At 40.8% G+C, this 20,189-nt stretch overlaps 1 protein-coding gene across 5 annotated transcripts in view; it reads left to right on the forward strand.

The window, feature by feature from the left end:
- HTT (huntingtin) overlaps positions 1–20,189 on the forward strand; it is a 237,460-nt gene that overhangs the window by 178,680 nt on the left and 38,591 nt on the right. For 4 of the 5 annotated variants that reach the window (XM_077136283.1, XM_077136284.1, XM_077136286.1 and 1 more), the window contains 5 exons: positions 4,050–4,257; positions 16,251–16,392; positions 18,612–18,791; positions 18,912–19,088; positions 19,366–19,442. In XM_077136283.1, the coding sequence (XP_076992398.1) occupies positions 4,050–4,257; positions 16,251–16,392; positions 18,612–18,791; positions 18,912–19,088; positions 19,366–19,442 (784 nt within the window). The remainder of the gene's footprint in view (positions 1–4,049; positions 4,258–16,250; positions 16,393–18,611; positions 18,792–18,911; positions 19,089–19,365; positions 19,443–20,189) is intronic. The other variant, XM_077136285.1, reaches the window with a different exon arrangement.

A 20,189-nucleotide genomic window follows, 5' to 3' on the forward strand; every position in this document is an offset into this window, starting at 1 on the left:
GGGAAAAAGCATCGCCTGTCAGTGCCTTGATTTGGACACATTCACAGCCTAAGAACTGTAAGCTTTTAAGTTAATATCCCATCGTAAAAGCCAGCCCATTTCTGGCATGTTGCATTTCGTCAGCTTTAGCAAACTAAAACAGAGGAAGAGGAGGTAGGTGTTGTGACAGAATTCGTGGTTGCTTCAGAATGAAGCTGCCAAGAGGATACCAGATAAGCTGGAAGGGGGTCTGTCTTTGCTTCCCAGCCTGCTGTGACAAATACCACACAGTGTGTTGGCTTCACCATCAGAAATTTATCATGTCATTTTTGAAGGCTAAAAGCCCAACCTCAAGCTATAGCAGGGCTTGCTTTCTCCTGGCGCTCGTGGCGTCCTGGCGATCCTCCATCCCAGGGCCACCTCTCTCTCCTTGTGTCTGCTCCTCCTGTTGTGTACTGACTTTTGGCTTCTACTCACTGCGTCCGAATTTCCTCTGCTTTAAGGCTTCCAGCCGTGTGGACCAAGGTTCACCCTTGTTCAGTTTGGCCACACCTTAATGAACAATGACATCTTCAGAGGTCCTGTTTACAAATGGACTCACACTCACAGGAAGGCAGAATGTGTCTTTGTGGGGGTGTGATTCATCCCTCACTAGGCTCTCTCTAAAGCTTTACCAGTCTGCCTTGTATCTATACCGACTTCAAACTTCCCTGGCTCCCAGCAGTAATCGGCCCCCAAAGTGTTTGTCCAGGTCTTCCCTCTCTTTCCCTTGGGGCTGTTGTCCTTCACACAACTCATCTGACTTGAAATAAAACTATGCTTTTCCTTTTTTGCCCCAGACTAAACCTTATACTTTTGCTTTCTTTCTCACCACTCTTGGAACTGCTGTTCCCATAATCACATCTTTCTGGTTTGTGTCTTGAATTTGTACTTATTCATCAAATATTCACTACACACCTGTTGTAGCAAAATGTGTTTCTTGTTTTTCCCGTCTCCCTAGAAGTTGTTCCTCCTTTGCCTAAAACTATACTAATAGCCTAATAAGGTTAGAAAAAACAAATAAACCCTAAACCCTTTGTTCACTGTTTTTCTAATTACTGGCCTCTCCCTCTCTTTTTCATTATACAATTTTTCAAAATAAGTGTTTTAGAAACTCAGTCTTGTTGCTTCACAGAGTTTCATTTTCCTCTTGTCTCTCAGTTCACGCAGTCTGCCTCTTGTTCTCATTACCACAAACAAGCCTTCGTAAAAAGACCAACTGTGTTCTTTTCTAAGTCCTTATCTTTCCGAACCCCTCCAGCTTAGTTCTGTAAAACTGCCTCTTTCTTTTTGAAACCCTCTCTTCATCCACCCTTTTATAGTCTACTCTTTCCAACCTTAAGTGCATATGTACCCTGAGTTTTTAATCCTAAGACCTCCTCTCTGTTATTCTGTGTGTCTGCCTCCCCCTCTTCTCTCTTCGGTCTCTTGGCCAGCTCATCCCCCGGGTGACCGGGTGACCGCAGTTGTTGCCAGCATGGGCAACTCTGAGAATCATCTCCGTCGTCCTGGCTGCTCTCTCATCCTGCTGTCTTATTTCCATGACAATGCCTCAAACTTAAACTCCTAACAGAATTCCTCCGTTAGCCTAGCTGTTTCTTCTCCAGGGCTCCTATGCTTATTCATTTGGTCAACATATACCATTAGGGATATTCAAAACCCCAGGTCATCTTCGACTGCTTCCCCTGTCCCAGTGTGCATGTCCTATTTTCTTCATGTAATCTCCTTGGTGACTTACTCCTCTCCATGTTTCTGGGCCCTGCCCCGCTGAAGCCCTTCATCTTTCATCTGAACTTTTCCTAAAAGTGTTCCAGCAGTGGAAGCCCCTGTCATTACTCTTTCACTATGGACCACACATGGCACTAAGTGCCTTACTTGGTTTACCCCTTAATCCTTATTGCATCCTGTGAAGCAGGTAATACCCTTAGTTCCATTTTACAAATGTTGGGGCTGAATCTCCTGGTAATCTAGGTTTAAGGTAAGTGGCAAGCAGTAAGTGGCAGAGGCTCAATTTGAACAATGTAGTCTGATTTCAGAGCCTGCTTTGATACGTAATTATCTAAAGCACAACTGAGGCCATGGCCTCCGCTGACCTGTTTGATAAATTCTCCAGCCATGTTCAGCCACTCTCTGTCCCCCATGGCCTGGCTCCAGGGTTCCTTCATGGCACAGTGTGCCTCTTCCCCTTGCCCATGGACCCCATAAGGAACCCGTGCAGTAATGGAGGGCCACGGGAAGCAGTGAAGCCAGGCCATATGGGAGAGGTGGGCAGTGCTGGTGACGAAGCTACAACATGGAGACTGAGGGTAGCAGGGGCCAGAGGCAAGGATGAGCACTTGGAGCTCTTCCTTTTCGGGATGTCTTTTTCTGATTGTCATGCTTTTGTTGGCACTCTTCCCTTGTCTCAGGTCATAAGTTTTATATGTTTTTGTTTGTTTTGGGACACTCTGCATTTGGGATGTGCTGAAATTTAAGTCAGAAATAAGGTTTTGACCTTCCTGCAGTGATGGTAGGAGACCTAAGCTGTTGGGGAAGGGATACGGTTCCTTCCATGTGGCATCTGCCCTCCCCACCACCTCTGCTTTTCCCAGTTGTGTTTTTCCTGAGTGTGTCTCTGTATCCTTGGGTTGAGGTCCACCCTGGTGAAGCCACATCAGGGTGGAAAGAGAATCATGCTGAGTATAGTCTGTCTTATCCAAGGAGGGACTAATGTGAAAGAATTACTTCCTGGAGGAAATGTCTTCCAAGCCCAAGAGAGGGATCCTCTCGAACATCTTATGGGCTGAACATACTACCTGGGCCTTGCTGCTGACCAGTTGAATGTCAGGCACAGAGAGGCTCAGGGCATGGAGGCTCCCTGGCTCTTGGTTTGCAAGAGTTTGTGTAGCCAGTCCATTGCTTTCAGCTGGGAAATGGGGGGAATTAGGCATTTGTCATTATGGTCCATGGGACTACGTGGGCATATTTCTGCCCCTCAGTTCTTAGCAAGCAGAAGCACCATTCATTCGGGCAGGAAGTAAGGGTGCGGCAAGCAGTGTGGCTGTAGTGTCATCTCATGGAGTGAGCACCTATGTGCCCTGGGCATGTGCTTGAGCAGTGTCAAGTGTCTGCTGCTTCCTGAAGGTGGTTGTATCTTGGCCTTCATAGCCAGAAAATGAGGGCTGTTGCCTGGAGCTTTTGAGATCAGGGCCATCCTCAAGGGTTCCTGAGCATGCATCTCTGGAAGACTAAGTGGGAGAATGTTTTGGTCTGTTAAAGCTGCCAAAATGCAATATTCTAGGAATGTGCTGGTTTTTTTTTTTTGGACTGGCGTGGCTCCCTGAGGATCAGCAACCAGCGCCATTGCCCGCCAAGCCACGACAGACCAATGCGCTGGTTTTTAACAATGGGGATTTATTACCTTACAATAAATAGTCCTGAGGCTGGGAAAACTTCCAAATCAGGGCATCAGCAGGCAATGCTTTCTTCCCGAAGACGGGCTGCTGGCAAACTTTGTCTGCTCTGCCATATGGCAAGGCACATGACAGTGTCTGCTGAACTCCCTCTACTCTTGCGGGTTTTGTTGATTCCAGCTTCTGGCTACAGTGGTTTCTTCTTTCTTTTTCAGCTTCTGTGTCTTTTCTCCTGTGTCTTTCTCTGACTTTCATCCTCTTATAAAGGACTCCAGTAAGAGGATTAAGACCCACCTGGAGCATACCTCCGCTGAAATAACCTAATCAAAAGGTCCTACCCACAATAAATCCACACTTACAGGAATGGATTAACTTAAGAACGTGATCTGGGGTCCACTCAGCTTAGAACTACCACAGAGAGCAAGAAAGTTTTCTTATTTGATCTATTAAAGGAGCAGGGTATTTTTCACTTAGAAAAGTTAATTTCTAAGTGCCAAATGCTTTGAATATGTACATATAGGGAGCAGGTGTGCAAGTATCTATTTATTTCAGATCTTCAGGTAGGCATGTGGTACTGGGTTGCAAAGAGCCACAAAGACATTCTCCCCTCAGTCAGTTTGGCTTTTGTCTTGTTTATAGGAATGTTCCGGAGAATCACAGCCGCCGCCACTCGACTCTTCACCAGTGACGGCTCAGACGGTACCTTCTACACCCTTGAGAGCTTGAATGCGCGGGTCCGCTCCATGATGCCCACCCACCCATCCCTCGTCCTGCTCTGGTGCCAGATCCTTCTTCTCGCCAACCACACTGACTATCGCTGGTGGTCTGAGGTGCAGCAGACGCCACGGTAAGCCTCCGAGCGGCCCCTCTCCAGCCCAGGACCCACTAAGACTTCAGTACCTTGAGATTTGACTGCTTTTGGAGCATTTAAATTTTCTATTTTTCATGAGGTTTTGTAAAATTTCTGCTGCCTATTAATTGTTGATTTGTGGGCTCTAAATTGTAGGGGAAAAATGTGTTCTGCCTAAAGGCGTTTAAAATAGCAGCTGCTTTTTCAGTGGGATTTTCTTTGAAAGTCTTGACACTGTTCCCTCTTACAGCTTATTCTTGTCGTGTGTGCCTCCTACTAGGTAGGTTCTAGTCCTTAAATTGGTTCCATAGCTGGGCCTTTTGCAGTGTCTTAACTCCATTATGAGTTCAATATGGTTCTGCTTATTTTTAAGCAAAGAAGAAATGATTTCACAAAACTTTAGAACTGCCTGGAATTTCCTTTTTAAAAAAATACCTTCAAAAAGACTTATCTAATTGTAACCCTTTTTCCAAAAAATTTTCAGGGCTAAGCCTCAATTTCTAAATGCTTACAGGCTCAGATCTGAACATGTATAGAAATAAAAACTGTGACACCCCAGGTGAGTGCTTGCTGCAGCATTTCTGGAAGGCTCAGGAGCCCATGTCCAGGAAAGGGAGCTACTGAAATTAAAGTCTTCAAGGGCTGAGGTCAGCTCCTCCCTCCCAGTGTGGTCAGGACAAGTTGTATGAGGTCAAGAGAGCTCATTTTGGCCAATCCATTGCTTTAGCTGGAAAATCCACTATTAATAGGCATTGCTAAACACATGGGCAGTGCCATATGTGTGGGATATGCAGAGGAAACAAAAAGCTGTTTCCTCAGTACGCTTATACTTTAGTTGAAAGAGACAAGCCCAGTGAAAATGTTTGCAGTACTTAGAGAACATTTTGAGGGTGAAGTATTTTTTTAAATATTTCTGTTGAGAAATCTTCACACACATACAGTCCATCAGTGGCTCATGATATTATCACATAGTTGTGTATTCATTACCATGATCATTTTTAGAACATTTGCATCACTCCAGAAAAAGAAATAAAAAGTGAAAACTCATGCATCTTATGTCCCTTACCCCTGTCTCTCATTGACCACTAGTATTTTAATCTACCCAATTTTTTTTACACTTTATCACCCTCTATTATTTATTTACTTTTTATCTTTTTTTTTTATTTGTCTGTCCGTGCCCTGTATAAAAGCAGCATCACACACAAGGTTTCCCAATCACATGGTCACATTGTAAAAGCTATGTAGTTATACAGATGTCTTCAAGAATCAAGGTTATTGAAACACAGCTCAAGAGTTTCAGGTACTTCCCTCCAGCCACTCCAATACACCATAAACTAAAAAGGGATATCTATATAATGCATAAGAAAATAACCTCCAAGATAACCTCTCGACTCTTTGAAATCTCTCAGCCACTGAAACTTTATTTTGTCTCATTTCTCTCTTCTCCCTTTGGTCAAGAAGTCTTTCTCAATCTCATGATTACAGGTTCTGGTTCATCCTCGGAAGTCAGATCCCACGTTGCCAGGGAGATTTACACCCCTGGGAGTCATGTCCCACATAGGGGGTGAAGGCAGTGAGTTCACTGCCAAGTTGGCTTAGAGAGAGAGGCCACATCTGAGCAACAGAACAGGTTTTCTAGGGGTGACTCTTAGGTATAAGTATAAGTAAGCTTAGCCTATCCTTTGCAAGAATAAATTTCATAGGGGTGAACCCCAAGATCGATGGCTCAGCCTATTGAATTTGTTGTGCCCACTGCTTGTGAAAATATCAGGAATTCCCCAGATGGGGAAGTTTAATATTTCCTCATTTCTCCCCAGTCCCCCAAGAGGACTTTGCAGATACCTTTTTATTTTCTGCCAAAATTACTCGGGGATATATCAGTTTATACTAACCTGCCCAAACTAACAAGATCTCATGCTCTGTTCAAGGTTCCATGTAATTATGGTGTGGAAATAAACTGACCATACAAGCTAAATTAGATAATGGGCTACCCAAAATAAAAAATTTTGTACTGTATAAACATCTCTGCCTTTGGTCTCACACGGAAGTTGACATTTTAAAATATGGATCGTATCATCCTTTACTCTGTATTCTGATTTACTTTAGTCCTATCCACATCAGCTTCATTCATAGATCTAGTTGAAGTCCGATCATATTTTCAGCTTATTTAACAGTTACTGAATGGGATAATGCTGACTTAATAGCTTCAGTGCTCTAACTCTGAGTCCCAGGTATGACATAAATACCCAAAGTTTTAGGGAATGACCAGGTTATACACAAATAGCTCAGTATCTCAGAATTTAAAAATAACACTTAAAACTCAAATATATGTGACTGCTATAAGACTTTACAATCTAGGACCCATTACAATAGGCTCCAATCTGATAACCCATGCTCTTGATTTCAGTTCTCTGAATTCGTATATTATGGTTAGCCCATGTGAATGAGGCATCATAATATTTGTTTTTTGTTTTTTTTCTGCCATTTCATTCAACATATTCTCCTCCAGGTTCATTCACTTGGTTGCATACCTCTCAACTTTATTCCTTCTTGGGAGCTGCTCAGTAGTCCACTATAGGTACACACCACAGTTCCCCCTTCCATCCCTCAGTCATTGTACCTTTAGCCACTTCTATGTATCATGAATTATGAACACTGCTGCCATAAACACTAGTGTGCAAATGACCATTCATGTCCCCACTCTCGGTTCCTCCAGGTATTTATCTAGCCACAGGGTTATAGGATCATATGGCAACCCCACCCCTAGCCTCTTGTTGAAACACCACACGGCACTCTGGAGGGGCTGCACCTCTCAGCTTCCCTACCAGCAATGAATAGGTACATCTCTCTCCACATTTTCTCTAGCACTTGTTTCTCTTTGTTCATTTATAAACAGTTTTATTCACACATCATCCAATCCAACTTAACTAAGTAGACTTGCCTTCACCACCATAATCTATGTGAAAACATTTCCTTTTCTTTTGCAAAGAATTCACACCCCTCCCCCAATCCCCCCTCTTCCACTTCTTGACATTTACTTTTGGCATAATGCCTTTATTACATTCAGTGGAAGCATATTACACTGTTACTGTTAACTAAAGACCTTAGCTTGCATTGATTGTACTTTTTCATATAAATCATCCCATTTTCAATAGAGGGTGAAGTATTGACTTAGTACTGTTAAGAGTTGAGCGACAGAAAAATCAGTGTCTTCTAGCTCAGTGCTTCTCTTTATTTATTTAGTTGTTTTTTTTATTGTGAAAAATGACATGTACAAAAACAATGAATTTCAAAGCACACTGCAACAATTCATTATAGAAAAGATTTCAGAGTTGGGTATGGTATACAATTCTGCAATTTTAGGTCTTTCTTTCTATCTGCTACATGACACTAAGACTAAAAGAAATATCGATATAATGATTTAGCAGTCATACTCATTTGTCAGATCCTATCTTCTCTGTTATAACTATACCTCTTTTGACTTTTCTCCCAATCTTTAGGGGTATTTGGACTATGCGCATTCTAACATTTTTTATGTTGGAAGGAGCTATTGATAATATGGGATAGGGGGATAGAACTAGTTGATGTGGTAGAGAGGCTGGCACTTCTGGATTTCAGGACTTATCTGACCTAGGAGCCCATCTGGAGCTTGTAGGTTTCTGGAAAGTAATCATAGTGCATGGAACCTTTGTAGAATCTCAGATAGAGGCCTAAGTGTTCTTTAAGTTTGGCAGGAATGGTTTTGGTTTGAGTTTAACAAGCCATAGTAAATAGCAATATCTAGCTGAAACTTGTGTAAGAGTAGCCTCAAGAATATCCTTTCAACTTCATTTGTACTTTCTCAGTCACTGATACTTCATTTGTTTACAATTCTTTAGCTCCCTTTTGGTCAGGAAGGCATTGTCGATCCCATGGTGCCAGGGCCAGGCTCATTCCTGGAAGTTATATCCCATGTTGCCAGGAAGATTTTCACCCCTGAATGTTATGTCCCATGTAGGGGGCAAGGTAGTGATTTTACTTGCAGAGTTGGGTTTAGAGAGGAGGAGGTCACATCTCAGCATCAAAAGAGGTTTTCTGGAAGTAACTTTTAGGTATAACTATAGGTAGGCTTAGCTTCTCTGCTACATAATTATGCTTCACAAGAGCAAGACTGAAGATCAAGGGCTTGGCCTATTGACTTGCCCTAATGTGTGAGACAGTATCAGGGGTTTCCCCTGTGGTAAAGTTTAATAGTTCCATATTTTTTCTCCCATCCCTCAAGGGACTTTGCCAATATTTTTTAGTTATCTACCCAACATTAACCTATACCAAATTATAAGCCCTTATTCCCATTCTGGGTTTATTTAAATGTGTTTGGGTTTATTTAAATGATCTGTCCAGGCAGGTTGAGTTAGAGTATGTGCTACAGAAAATTTAGGGTTTGGGCAAAATAAACCCCTCTTTCTTTGACCTCATAGAGTTGAAGTTCTAAAATACAGCCAGTATCCTCCTTACCCCCTATATTTTGATTTACCCTAGTCCTGACCCTGTTGGCTTCATTCTTATCTCTAATTGAGGCCTGATCTCTTTTTCAGTTTCCTTGACAGTTGTTTTTTGTGGCAATCCTGACCTTCAGAGCTTCAGAACTCCTACCCTAAGCCTTACATGTCTCACAGGTAGCCAAAGTTCCAAGGAAATACCAGGTTACACATATATAGCACAGCCTCTCAAAATCTAGAAATAATAATTATAGCTCAGTACTTCTATTTTTTTTTTTTTCAGCACCCTGCAATAATGAAGCTCAGTACTTCTTAAACTTAAATGTGCATACAAGTCAACTGGAGATCTTTTTAAAATTCAGATTCTGGTTCAGCAGACCTCTGGTGGGCCCTGAAAACCTGCCTTTCTGTCGGGCTCCTAGGTGAGACCAGTGGTGCTAGTCCATGGAGCTCACTTTGGGCTGCAGCATCCAGAATCCTTGAGGAGTGCGCCTCATGCCTCCCCTCGGAGACCTTGTTGAAAATGTCCCATCAGCAGACCTAGAGGCTGGGAAGTTTACGAATCTGGGTTCTGGGTGTTAGTGTCTTCTCTGGAGACTCTGACAGATACCCAAAGTGGATTTATACTGGATGGCAACACTTTGAGGAGTAGAACTTGAATTAGCTATTAATGGTGGTGCATTTCCCATAGGGAAGGGGAATGGTGGAGGACTTCCGCAACCCCAGTGAGCACCTGACCTAGTGGTTCTCAGCTGCTGCTGCTCCCTTTTCTTTTTCTTTTTCTTTTGCATCTGTACTGCTGACTTTTCAGACCAGAGAAGGACTCACTGCCTGCAGCCATTTTTACTTGGCATGTGGTACTGTTCTGTGTCCTTAGAAGGCTTCTTCAGGGCACTCTCCCTTGAGGATCATTGGCATAAACTGTCTACAACTGGGAGTTGCCCATTTATTCTCAGCCTGTTTAAGGACAGAGACCTCACAGTGTTTGGTTTTGTTTCAAAATTTTTCAAATGCAAAGATTTTTTTTAAACTTTTTTTATTGTATTATGTAACATATATACAAAGCAAAGAAAAAAAATCAGTAATTTTCAAAGCACTCTTCAACAAGTAGTTATAGAATAGATCCCAGAGTTTGTCATGGGCTACCAATCCATCTTCTCTGATTTTTCCTTTTAGCTGCTCCAGAACACTGGAGGCTAGAAGACTTGTTGTTTTTTTTAAATCATCACAATTGACTTTTTCTTTTTAGTGAAAAATAACATATACAAAAAAGCAATAAATTTCAAAACACATAGCAATAATTAGTTGTAGAACAGATTTCAAAGTTTGGTATGATTACAATTGTACAATTTTAAGTTTTACTGCTAACTGCTCTAAGGTATGAAGACTAAAAGAAATGCCAATATAATGATTCAGCAGTCATGCTTCTTAGTTAAACCCTACCTTCTCTGTATAACTCCATCATCACCTTTGATCTTTCTCTCACTCTTCAGGGGTTTTTAGGCTATGCCCATTCTAACCTTTTCATGCTGAAAGGGACTGTTGATAATATGAAATAGGAGGATGGAACCAGTGGATGTTCTGGAGAGGCTGACCCCTCTGTATTTCAGGACTTACTGGTCCAGGGACCCATCTGGAGGTTGTAGGTTTCTGAAAAGTTACCCGAGTACATGGAACCTTTGTAGGTTCCTATATAACACCCTAGGTGTTCTTTAGGATTGGCTGGAACGGTCCTGGTTGGGGGTTGGCAGGCTATGATAGGTAGCAAGATCCAACTGAAGCTTGCATAAGAGCAACCTCCAGAGTAGCCTCTCAACTCTATTTGAACTCTCTCAGCCACTGATACTTTATTAGTTACACTTCTTTTCCCCCTTTTGGTCAGGATGACATTGTTGATCCTACGGTGCCAGGGCCAGATTCATCCCTGGGAGTCATCTTCCATACCAACAGGGAGACTTTCAGCCCTGGAAGTCATGTCCCACGTAGAGGGGAAGGTAATGATTTCACTTGCAGAATTGGGCTTAGAGAGAGTGAGGCCACATCTGAGAAACAGAAGAGATTCTCCCGAAGTAGCTTTAAGCATAACTATAGGTAAGTGTATTAGTTAGGTTTCTCTAGAGAAACAGAATCAACAGGGAACACTTGCAAATATAAAATTTATAAAAGTGTCTCACGTGACCGCAGGAACGCAGAGTCTAAAATCCACAGGGCAAGCTGTGAAGCTGATGACTCCGATGGAGGGTCTGGATGAAGTTCGCAGGAGAAGCTCACCAGCCGAAGCAGGAATGGGGCCTGTCTCCTCTGAGTCCTCCTTAGAAGGCTTCCCATGATTAGATTTAGCATCACTAATTGTAGAAGACATTCCCCTTTGGCTGATTACAAATGGAATCAGCTGTGGATGCAGCTGACGTGATCATGACCTAATCCTATGAAATGTCCTCATTGCAACAGACAGACCAGTACTTGTCCAATCAGATAAACAGCTACCACAACTTGGCCAAGTTGACACGTGTCCCTAACCATGACAGTAAGCTAAGCTTCTCTGCTTTGTACATAAGCTTCACAAGAGCAAGCCTGAAGATCAAGCGCTTCACCTTGATTTAACACAAAGATATTTACATAATCATTTTGTTACAATGATTTCTTACCAACAGTAGAAGGACCATTTCTCTTCTTTTTCTAACTCTTCTCCTGTGCTTCACCTTGCAATGAGCTTGTTTTGAACATTTAGATGCTTTTTTTTTTTTTTGCTGTTGCAGAGGTTTAAGGAAGTAGTTCATGATTCTTACTCTTTCTCTTCAAAGACTTTTTAATGTAATGATAGCCAACCAGTTTCATAGGAAATGATCAAAATGCATTTTGTCATTGAACATCATTGATTAAGCAAGTGTAAGAAGACCTGTTCTGTGGTGGGCATTTGAAATTCAGGATTGAAATGTTTGCCCCAGAGGTGCTTACAGTCTTTTGAGGGGAACCCAAACAGAGACAACTAATTCTGCAACATGAGGGTGTTTCACAGCATTATGGAAAGTACAGTGGAAGGCTGGGTGTATCCGGAGGTGGTGGTCCCAGGGGCCCTGGGCAGGGGCGTTGTACACTGAAGATGTAGAATAGCTAGAGTAGCAGGCTGTGTGGATTTCTGAGCAAAGTGCAAGGCAGGTTGGCAGAGAAGCAGCCCTCTGAGAACTAGGGTCCTGTCTGGGGTGCCCCAGGAGCAGCATAGAGGTTGGAAGAACTTGGGGTGGGGCAATAGGCCAGGCTGTTTGAGAGGTGGACGGGGCCAGGTTCACGCTGTACCTCCAGGCCATTGTGAGGACTTCAGCTGTTCCTCTGAGTGAATTTACTCTGAGTTAACCCTATTGAAGGGTGTTGGCATGGACTGAGGTGACATATGAAAAAGGAAAGTGACTAGGGATCAGACTGGGACCCTGAAGGTTGTGCCATGTGGTATGGTTGTGGATAACGTTTGGTCAGTTCCCCACTTCCCTGTTCTGAGAACTGCACATTCAGTCAGCCTGGACATAGGGCCATTTGCTTACTGTCAACACAAGGCAGCATCTCATTCGAGTCTTTCAGGCATTGCTGATACAGAGTGGTTAGGTTGATATTGGACCATCTTTATATCTACTGCCTATATTTGAATTGCAAGTTCTATCCCTTCTCTTTCAGAAGCTGTTAATTATCTATTATTGCAAAACACAAAAGTACAGAGTGAACGTAAATCACCCCAAGGCTGGTAGGATGGCTCATTGTGAAGTGACAGGCTTTCTGTCTGTTAAGTTTTTTTTGTAATTGACATATAATTTACAATCCAGTTTGTACCAAATTTAGTCAGGTAACCAACTACCATGATGAAGATACAGAATAGTCCTATCAATTCAAATAATTCCTTTGTGTCCCTTTGTATTCACCATCTTCCCGACTCCTGGTAACCACTTGTCTGTGTTCTGTTCTGGTTATTTGGCCTCTTCCAGAGCACTGTATAAATGGAATCATATGTTATATAGCCTTTTGAGTCTGGCTTCTTTCACTTAACATAATTGAAATTCATCCATGCTGTGCGTATTAGGTTTGTTCCCTGTTATGGCTGATTAATATTCCATTTGATGGAGGGATTATCACGTAGTTTTTTGGTCCATTGACCAGCTGAAAGAAAAATGGTAATTTTTTTATTATTAATTTTTTAATTTTTTTTTGAAATACCAAAAAACACTAAATGCAAACGTTTGTAACTTTTGATCATTCCGTTCTACGTATATAATCAGTAATTCACAATATCATCACATAGTTGCATATTCATCATCATGATCATTTCTTGCAACATTTGCATCATTCAGAAAAAGAAAACAGAAAAAAATTCATACATACCATTACCCCCCACCCCTCCCCCTCACCAATCACCAGTGTTTCACTCTAAATTTTAAAAAATGGTAATTTTTTGAAATTGTAAATCTATAGAATTTTTTTCATACCAGTTTTCTTCTCAGTCCTGATGCATTACAGGAAAACTTGACACATTTAGAATATTATTGCCTTGATTTGGTCTCTGTCTGAAGACTTACCAGAGATGTCCCAGGCCCTTTGCTGCCATGGAAGGGCATTGTCTTAGGTCAGCCCTGAAATCAGAGGGGTAGGAATGGTACCTGTCAGAGCATCTGGATTAGGGAGTAGGTAGCACTTTTAATTTTAAGTGTTTTGGTTGGAATTGAGAGTCTCTAATTCCCATTTATGTGAAAAGGATAAAGGCTAAGTGAGAAGAAGTAAATATGAAGTAAAATAACCTTCACTAATAGGGAATTAATTTTGTAGAAATTGTTTTAAACCACTAGTGCACACTTCCCAAAATAACATATATGCCACTAGACATGTTTAAAATGGCAACATTTAATTGGTAATGGATAGTAAGACATGAAAGTTTCAAAGTGTTCATATCAGATTAAAAATGAGGATTTCCAGAAAGAAAGATAGACGATAAAGACTGAGATGGTATAATCTAGGAATGCGTAGAGCGTATAATAATAGTGACTAAATGTACAAATTTAAAAAATGTTTTTGCATGAGGAAGAACAAAGGACTATCATTACTGCAGGGTGCTGAAAATAGATGGTAATTAATATTTTTAAAATGCACCTTATGTGTGAGACTAAAGCAAAAAATGTTTATTTGGTACAAAATTTATATTTTGACTAGTGCATTTCCTAATATAGCTTATGTAAACAGCTTAATTGAACATCTTAAGTACATGGAACCTTGAGTAGGACATGAAATTTTGTTGGTTTATTGAGAGTCATGCCCCGATAAATCCCAGAGTGATTTGAACAGTGAATAAAAAAGTATTTGCAAAGTCCCCTTTGGGGAATGCTGAGAAAGGGGGAAAATTCAACTTCTCAAGTTGAATTCTTGATATTCTCACAAGCAGTGCGGACAACAAAAGCAATAGGCTGAGCCCCCAATCTGGGGTTTGTTCATATGAAACTTAACCCCACAAAGGATAGGTCAAGCATACTTAAAATTAGGCCTAAGAGTCATCCCCAAGAGAACCTCTTTTGTTGCTCAGATGTGGCCTCTCTCTCTCAGCCAATATGAAAAACAAACCCACTGCCCTTCCCCTGTCTACATGGGGCATGACTCCCAGGGGTGTAGACCTTCCTGGCAACATGGGACAGGAATCCTAGAATGAGCTGAGACTCAGCATCAAGGGATTGAAAAAACCTTCTTGACCGAAAGGGGGAAGAGTGAAATGAGACTCAAGTGTCAATGACTGAGAGATTCCAAACAGAGTCAAGAGTTTATCCTGGAGGTTATTCTTACGCATTAAGTAGATATCACCTTGTTAGTCAAGATGTAACGGAGAGGCTGGAGGGAACTGCCTGAAAATGTAGAGCTGTGTTCCAGTAGCCATGTTTCTTGAAGATGATTGTATAATGATACAGCTTTCACAGTGTGACTGTGTGATTGTGAAAACCTGGTGTCTGATGCTCCTTTTATCTACCGTATCAACAGATGACTAAAACATATGGAATAAAAATAAATAATAGGGGGAACAAATCTTAAAATAAATTTAGATTGAAATGCTAGTGATCAATGAAAGGGAGGGGTAAGGGGTATGGTATGTATGAATTTTTTTCTGTTGTCTTTTTATTTCTTTTTCTGAATTGATGCGAATGTTCCAAGAAATGATCATGATGATGAATATGCAGCTATGTGATGATATTGTGAATTACTGATTATATATGTAGAACAGAATGATCAAAATAGGAATGTTTGTGTTTGTTTGGTGTTTTTTGGTATTTAAAAAATAAAGTAAAAAAATTATTAAAAAAAAATAGATATCACCTTGTTAGTCATGATGTAGTGGAGAGGCTGTAGGGAACTGCCTGAAAATGTAGAGCTGTGTTCCAGTAGCCATGTTTCTTGAAGATGATTGTATAATGATAGAGCTTTCACAGTGTGACTGTGTGATTGTGAAAATCTTGTGTCTGATGCTCCTTTACAGATGAGTAAAACATACAGAATAAAAATAAATAATAAGAAGAACAATATTAAAATAAATTTAGATTGAAATGCTAGTGATCAATGAGGGGAGGGGTAAGAGGGATGAATTTTTTTTCTGTTTTCTTTTTATTTGTTTCTCTGAATAGATGCAAATGTTCCAAGAAATGATCATGATGATGATTATGCAACTATGTGATGATATTGTGAATTACTGATTATATATGTAGAACAGAATGATCAAAAGTTAAGAATGTTTGCATTTATTTGGTATTTTTTGGTATTTTTTTAAAAATGGAAAAAAAAAGGGGGGGGGGATTTCCAGCTAATGAACAGTGAAAGGAAGTGGTTAAGGATATAGAAAAAAAAAATAGGAAGAACAAAGTTTAAGACATATTGAGTGATGGAGATACTAGTCACCAATGAGAGGGAAGGGTAAGGGTTATGGTATGTATGAATCTTTTCTTTTTTCTTTTTATTTCTTTTCCTGGAGTGATACAAATGTTCTAAAAAATGATCATGGTGATGAATATACTACTCTGTGATGATATTGTGAGCCATTGATTGTACACCAAGCATGGAATGTTTGTCTGTTTAGAATGGTCATGTTATATGATGTTTTGGTTTGATACTAAAAACTGAATTTAAAAAAAGGGGGGGGGATTTTCAGAGCAATTGCTGCATTATCAAGCATAGCCATGGTGAGTTCATTTTCAATTTTGAAATAAAAATGCTGATTGAATGAGCAGCTGTTATATAATGGTGAATTTTGCTTTCCAATCAAGCATTTAATTTTCTGTCTATTAAATCCTTTTTTCTTTAGTTTTTCATATTTTCTTTATCATGGCTCAGGAGTAGAAAACTAGAGAACATATTACACATACAACATTTTGATATATTAATATTTAAAATAACAGTATGTTTTTTAACTTAGAATTGAACATAATCACCTTCAATGTTTTGAACATACGCCTACTGTAATCCTAGAAACATTACAAAGCAATCTGCTGTTTCTTCCAGAAGACACAGTCTTTCCAGCACAAAGTTACTTGGTCCTCAGATGTCTGGGGAGGAGGATGATACTGACCTGGCATCCAAGCTTGGGATGTGCAATAGAGAAATAGTACGAAGAGGAGCTCTCGTTCTTTTCTGTGATTATGTTGTAAGTTGAAAATGCATGTAAGAGGGTGAGAGTGGGGTCAGGGCTGGAAAACCCCTGTGTAGCTGCTGCTTTGAGTGGGCTGTCTAAAAACCAGACTGACTTCCCACCAGTCTGCTTGCTCTGTCAAACTACAAAAACTGAAATTAATGCTTTGTCCTGTTCTGAAATATAATTAGAAAGCTAACTTGGCCCTATAGTTACTGTATCTTAACATTTGTAAAAGGTTTCATTCAGCTGTCATTTATTCAGCAGATACTGAGTGACTTACTTGTCCAGACATAATGCCAGGCATTTTTGTTACAGAACTTAAACAAACAAAAAAACAGTGGACTGTAGTGGGGCTCTGATTTAAGAATTTTTAAAAAATTGATCTGTAGAAAAGGCATTGGATGCTCATTGCAGCATTTTGTTTTTTGTATTTTTTTTTTGGCTTTTAAAAGGGGAATTTAATGAGTTGCTAGTTTACAGTTCTAAGGCCGAGAAAATGTCCCAATTAAAACAAGTCTATAGAAATGACCAATCAAAGGCATCCAGGGAAAAGATACCTTGGTTCAAGAAGGCCGACGACGTTGAATGTTTCTCTCTCATCTGGAAGGGCACATGGCAACCATGGCGTCATCTGCTAGCTTCTCCTGGCTTCCTGTTTCATGAAGCTCCCCAGGAGGCATTTTCCTTCTTCATCTCCAAAGGCCTGGCTGATGGACTCTCTGCTTCGTGGTGCTGCAGCGTTCTCTGCTCTCTCTGAATCTCCATTGCAGCATTTTTGTGTGTGTGTTTTATTGCAGCATTTTAAAATAGATTGTGTCTTTTTAAAAAAAAACTCTGTAGAGTTTTTAACCATTAAAAAATTACACTAGAAATTTTTACAAAAACCAGATATGTAAAGAGAGGAATCTCCTCTCGGGGGTGCAAGGGTAGTTCTGGTAGAATTCTTGCCTGCCATGCCGAAGGCTGAGGTTTGATTTATGGCCCATGTGCTTTCCAAACAAACAAAAATTCAATAAATGGTGCTGCGTTACGAGGATACTCAAATGGAAAAAGAATGAAATGTGACCCCCGCCATACGGCATACGAAAAACCAAACCAAAACAAAAAATCTCCCATATTTTACTTGCTGTTACATTTGGTCTGGATTTATCATTTTTTTCATACTTATATAAAAATATATGTTTCTCAGGTACAATTGTTATAAAACATTCTAAATTGGAAAAGAAGGTTGAGTTCTTTGATTGCATTCCTTGATTGAACAAGAAGTTACCATACCATAGATTTTTGTGTGTGTGTGATAGGAATTTATTAATATTCATTTTTTGCTTTACATTTTTGATGCTTAAATACATTTTCTCTTTTGTTACGCTTTTGAGAAACAGTTTTATGTATCACATCATGCTATTTTTTCACAAAAGTGCAAGCAGAAGAGATATGAATTTTTTATAAGTTAATACTGTCAAATGTTCCCAAATGAAAAATATTAATCAATTTTTCCTTGACATTAATATATGTCAAGGAATTGACAGTTTTACGGTTTCTGCCTGCAAAGATTATGAATACAGATGAAAAGGCAACACATGCTTAAAAAATGTAGATTTCTTATTTCCATGTGAAACAAATAAAGAAATGTGGGATCTGTTCATTTGTTTGGATTTGGGTATTCTCTCAAAACTGACAGAGTGAAATCTTTTTTCCCACTGAACTGCTGAAAAGCTGGAGAATGAGTAACTTTGGAGACCACTCAGTAGGCCACGCTGAGGCCTGGCAGGCAGAGTGATGAGGCAGGGGCTCCTTCCCCTCGTGGAGTGCCCTCTGTGCAAGCGCCGCATTGCCCGTTGCCCAAATGCACACTGCAGCTGCTCCTGGACCAGGGCCAGGGCCCATGGCAGGGGGCCCTTCCAGGTCCCCACAGAGGCCAGGTCTGCCCCTCCCACCTCTGCCCCTTGGCATCTATTCAAGTCTCATGAAGCTGGACCACCACTGCATCGTGTTTGTCCAAGGAGTCTGACCGCACCGGGCCCAGGCCTCATGCCTGCAGGGAGGTGGCGAGTTCTGCCAACCAAGCTTCCTACTTTGGCAACTATCCAGGCCCAAAATTCTCTGTATTTTCACTGGGGATTGTAATTTGGAATCTGTATTCCCCTTCCTACCCCTTCGCCTTTCCTGTGGCTTTCATATCTGCCCTCCTCCTGTCTGTTTGTGAGTGAATCTTCGTTGTGTCCCCTCAGTGCCAGAACCTCCATGACTCCGAGCACTTAGCCTGGCTCATCGTGAACCATGTTCAAGATCTGATCAGCCTGTCCCAGGAGCCCCCGGTTCAGGACTTCATCAGTGCTGTTCACCGCAATTCTGCAGCTAGTGGCCTTTTTATCCAGGCGATTCAATCTCGTTGTGAGAATCTTTCTACTGTAAGTCTTCAGGCTGCTAGTAATTACCAACCATAGTTTTTCTGTCACAAGAGAAAAAAAGTTGTTTATTGGAATTTTTAGAATACTAGTTTCCAGCACTCTTTCTTTTTCAAACGTTAGCCAACCACCCTGAAGAAGACGCTTCAGTGCTTGGAAGGGATCCACCTCAGCCAGTCAGGCGCTTTGCTGACACTCTACGTGGACCGGCTTTTGTGTACCCCCTTTCGGGTGCTGGCTCGCATGGTGGACACCCTCGCTTGTCGCCGGGTAGAGATGCTTTTAGCTGCAAATTTACAGGTACTAAAAAGACATTGATATTGATTTATATTGAAACCTTAGCCAAGCAAACAAAACAATTGAGTGATTGCTATTTCACAGGCATCTTCTTCATGTGGCCACTGATAGAAACAGGCACAGCATACAGAGACTTGTCATTTCCTGGGTGTCTTGTACTTTCTTCAAGTCTGCCTTTGCTAAAATGAGCCAAACCTGTTACCATTGGTCCTTTTTACACAAGAGATTGTTTTGGCTCATTTTGTGTTGCAAACTCACTGATGCATTCTGTTTACTGTAGAGCAGCATGTCTCAGTTACCAGTGGAAGAGCTGAACAGAATCCAGGAGAACCTACAGAGCAGCGGCTTAGCTCTCAGGTAAGGCTCGACCTCCAGGTTCTTCTTGCTTTTGGCTCACCCAGGGTATAAAAACTCAGATTTATAAGGGAATAACTTCACAAGAGGACAAGAGGTCCATATACTTTACAGATGGGCTTATTGCAGAAGTGGCTTTTCAGAAAACCTTCCTAAATGTAAAGGAATTGGATCTCACTTTATAGGAAGTGAAAAGTAACTGCCACTATAACGTCTTTTGCATAAATAGAGATATGGTTGTAGTCCTATTGGGTATTTGGCAGGTAGTAGGTATTTATATTGCCTCTCTGTAGTCCCTGTCCCATGTGGATAGGAATTTTGCTTTATCTTAGCAAAATCAATGTGTATAATCTAATTGCCAAGTAAGAGTTGGTAAATCTGAAAGGTGTTACCTAGTTCTTCGCATGTTAGAATTATATCTGCAACTTGTTAAAATTTTGTTGCAATGTTTTTTAGAAGCCTTTCAGATATCATTATAGCTATCATATCAGTGTATTTCCATGATTACCAAGAAATTAGGAAAAGATTCGACCTTTTATCCTCCTCAGGGAAGAACCTTGGCGTGTGTGTGAATATGGTTGTTATACTGTGATTTCCATCTTAAAAATATCTTGTGCATGGTGTCTTTAAATGGGATAGGGCATCATTTATGGGACATCCACAATTTTGGAGGGTCTGTAGGCAGAGCTGTGTTGTAATTTGCATTATAAATTTGTCCCTCTCAAAGCAGATGATGTGAGGGCAAACCAC

Source organism: Tamandua tetradactyla, chromosome 19 (genome assembly GCF_023851605.1).
Source record: "Tamandua tetradactyla isolate mTamTet1 chromosome 19, mTamTet1.pri, whole genome shotgun sequence".
Lineage (NCBI taxonomy): Eukaryota > Metazoa > Chordata > Mammalia > Pilosa > Myrmecophagidae > Tamandua > Tamandua tetradactyla.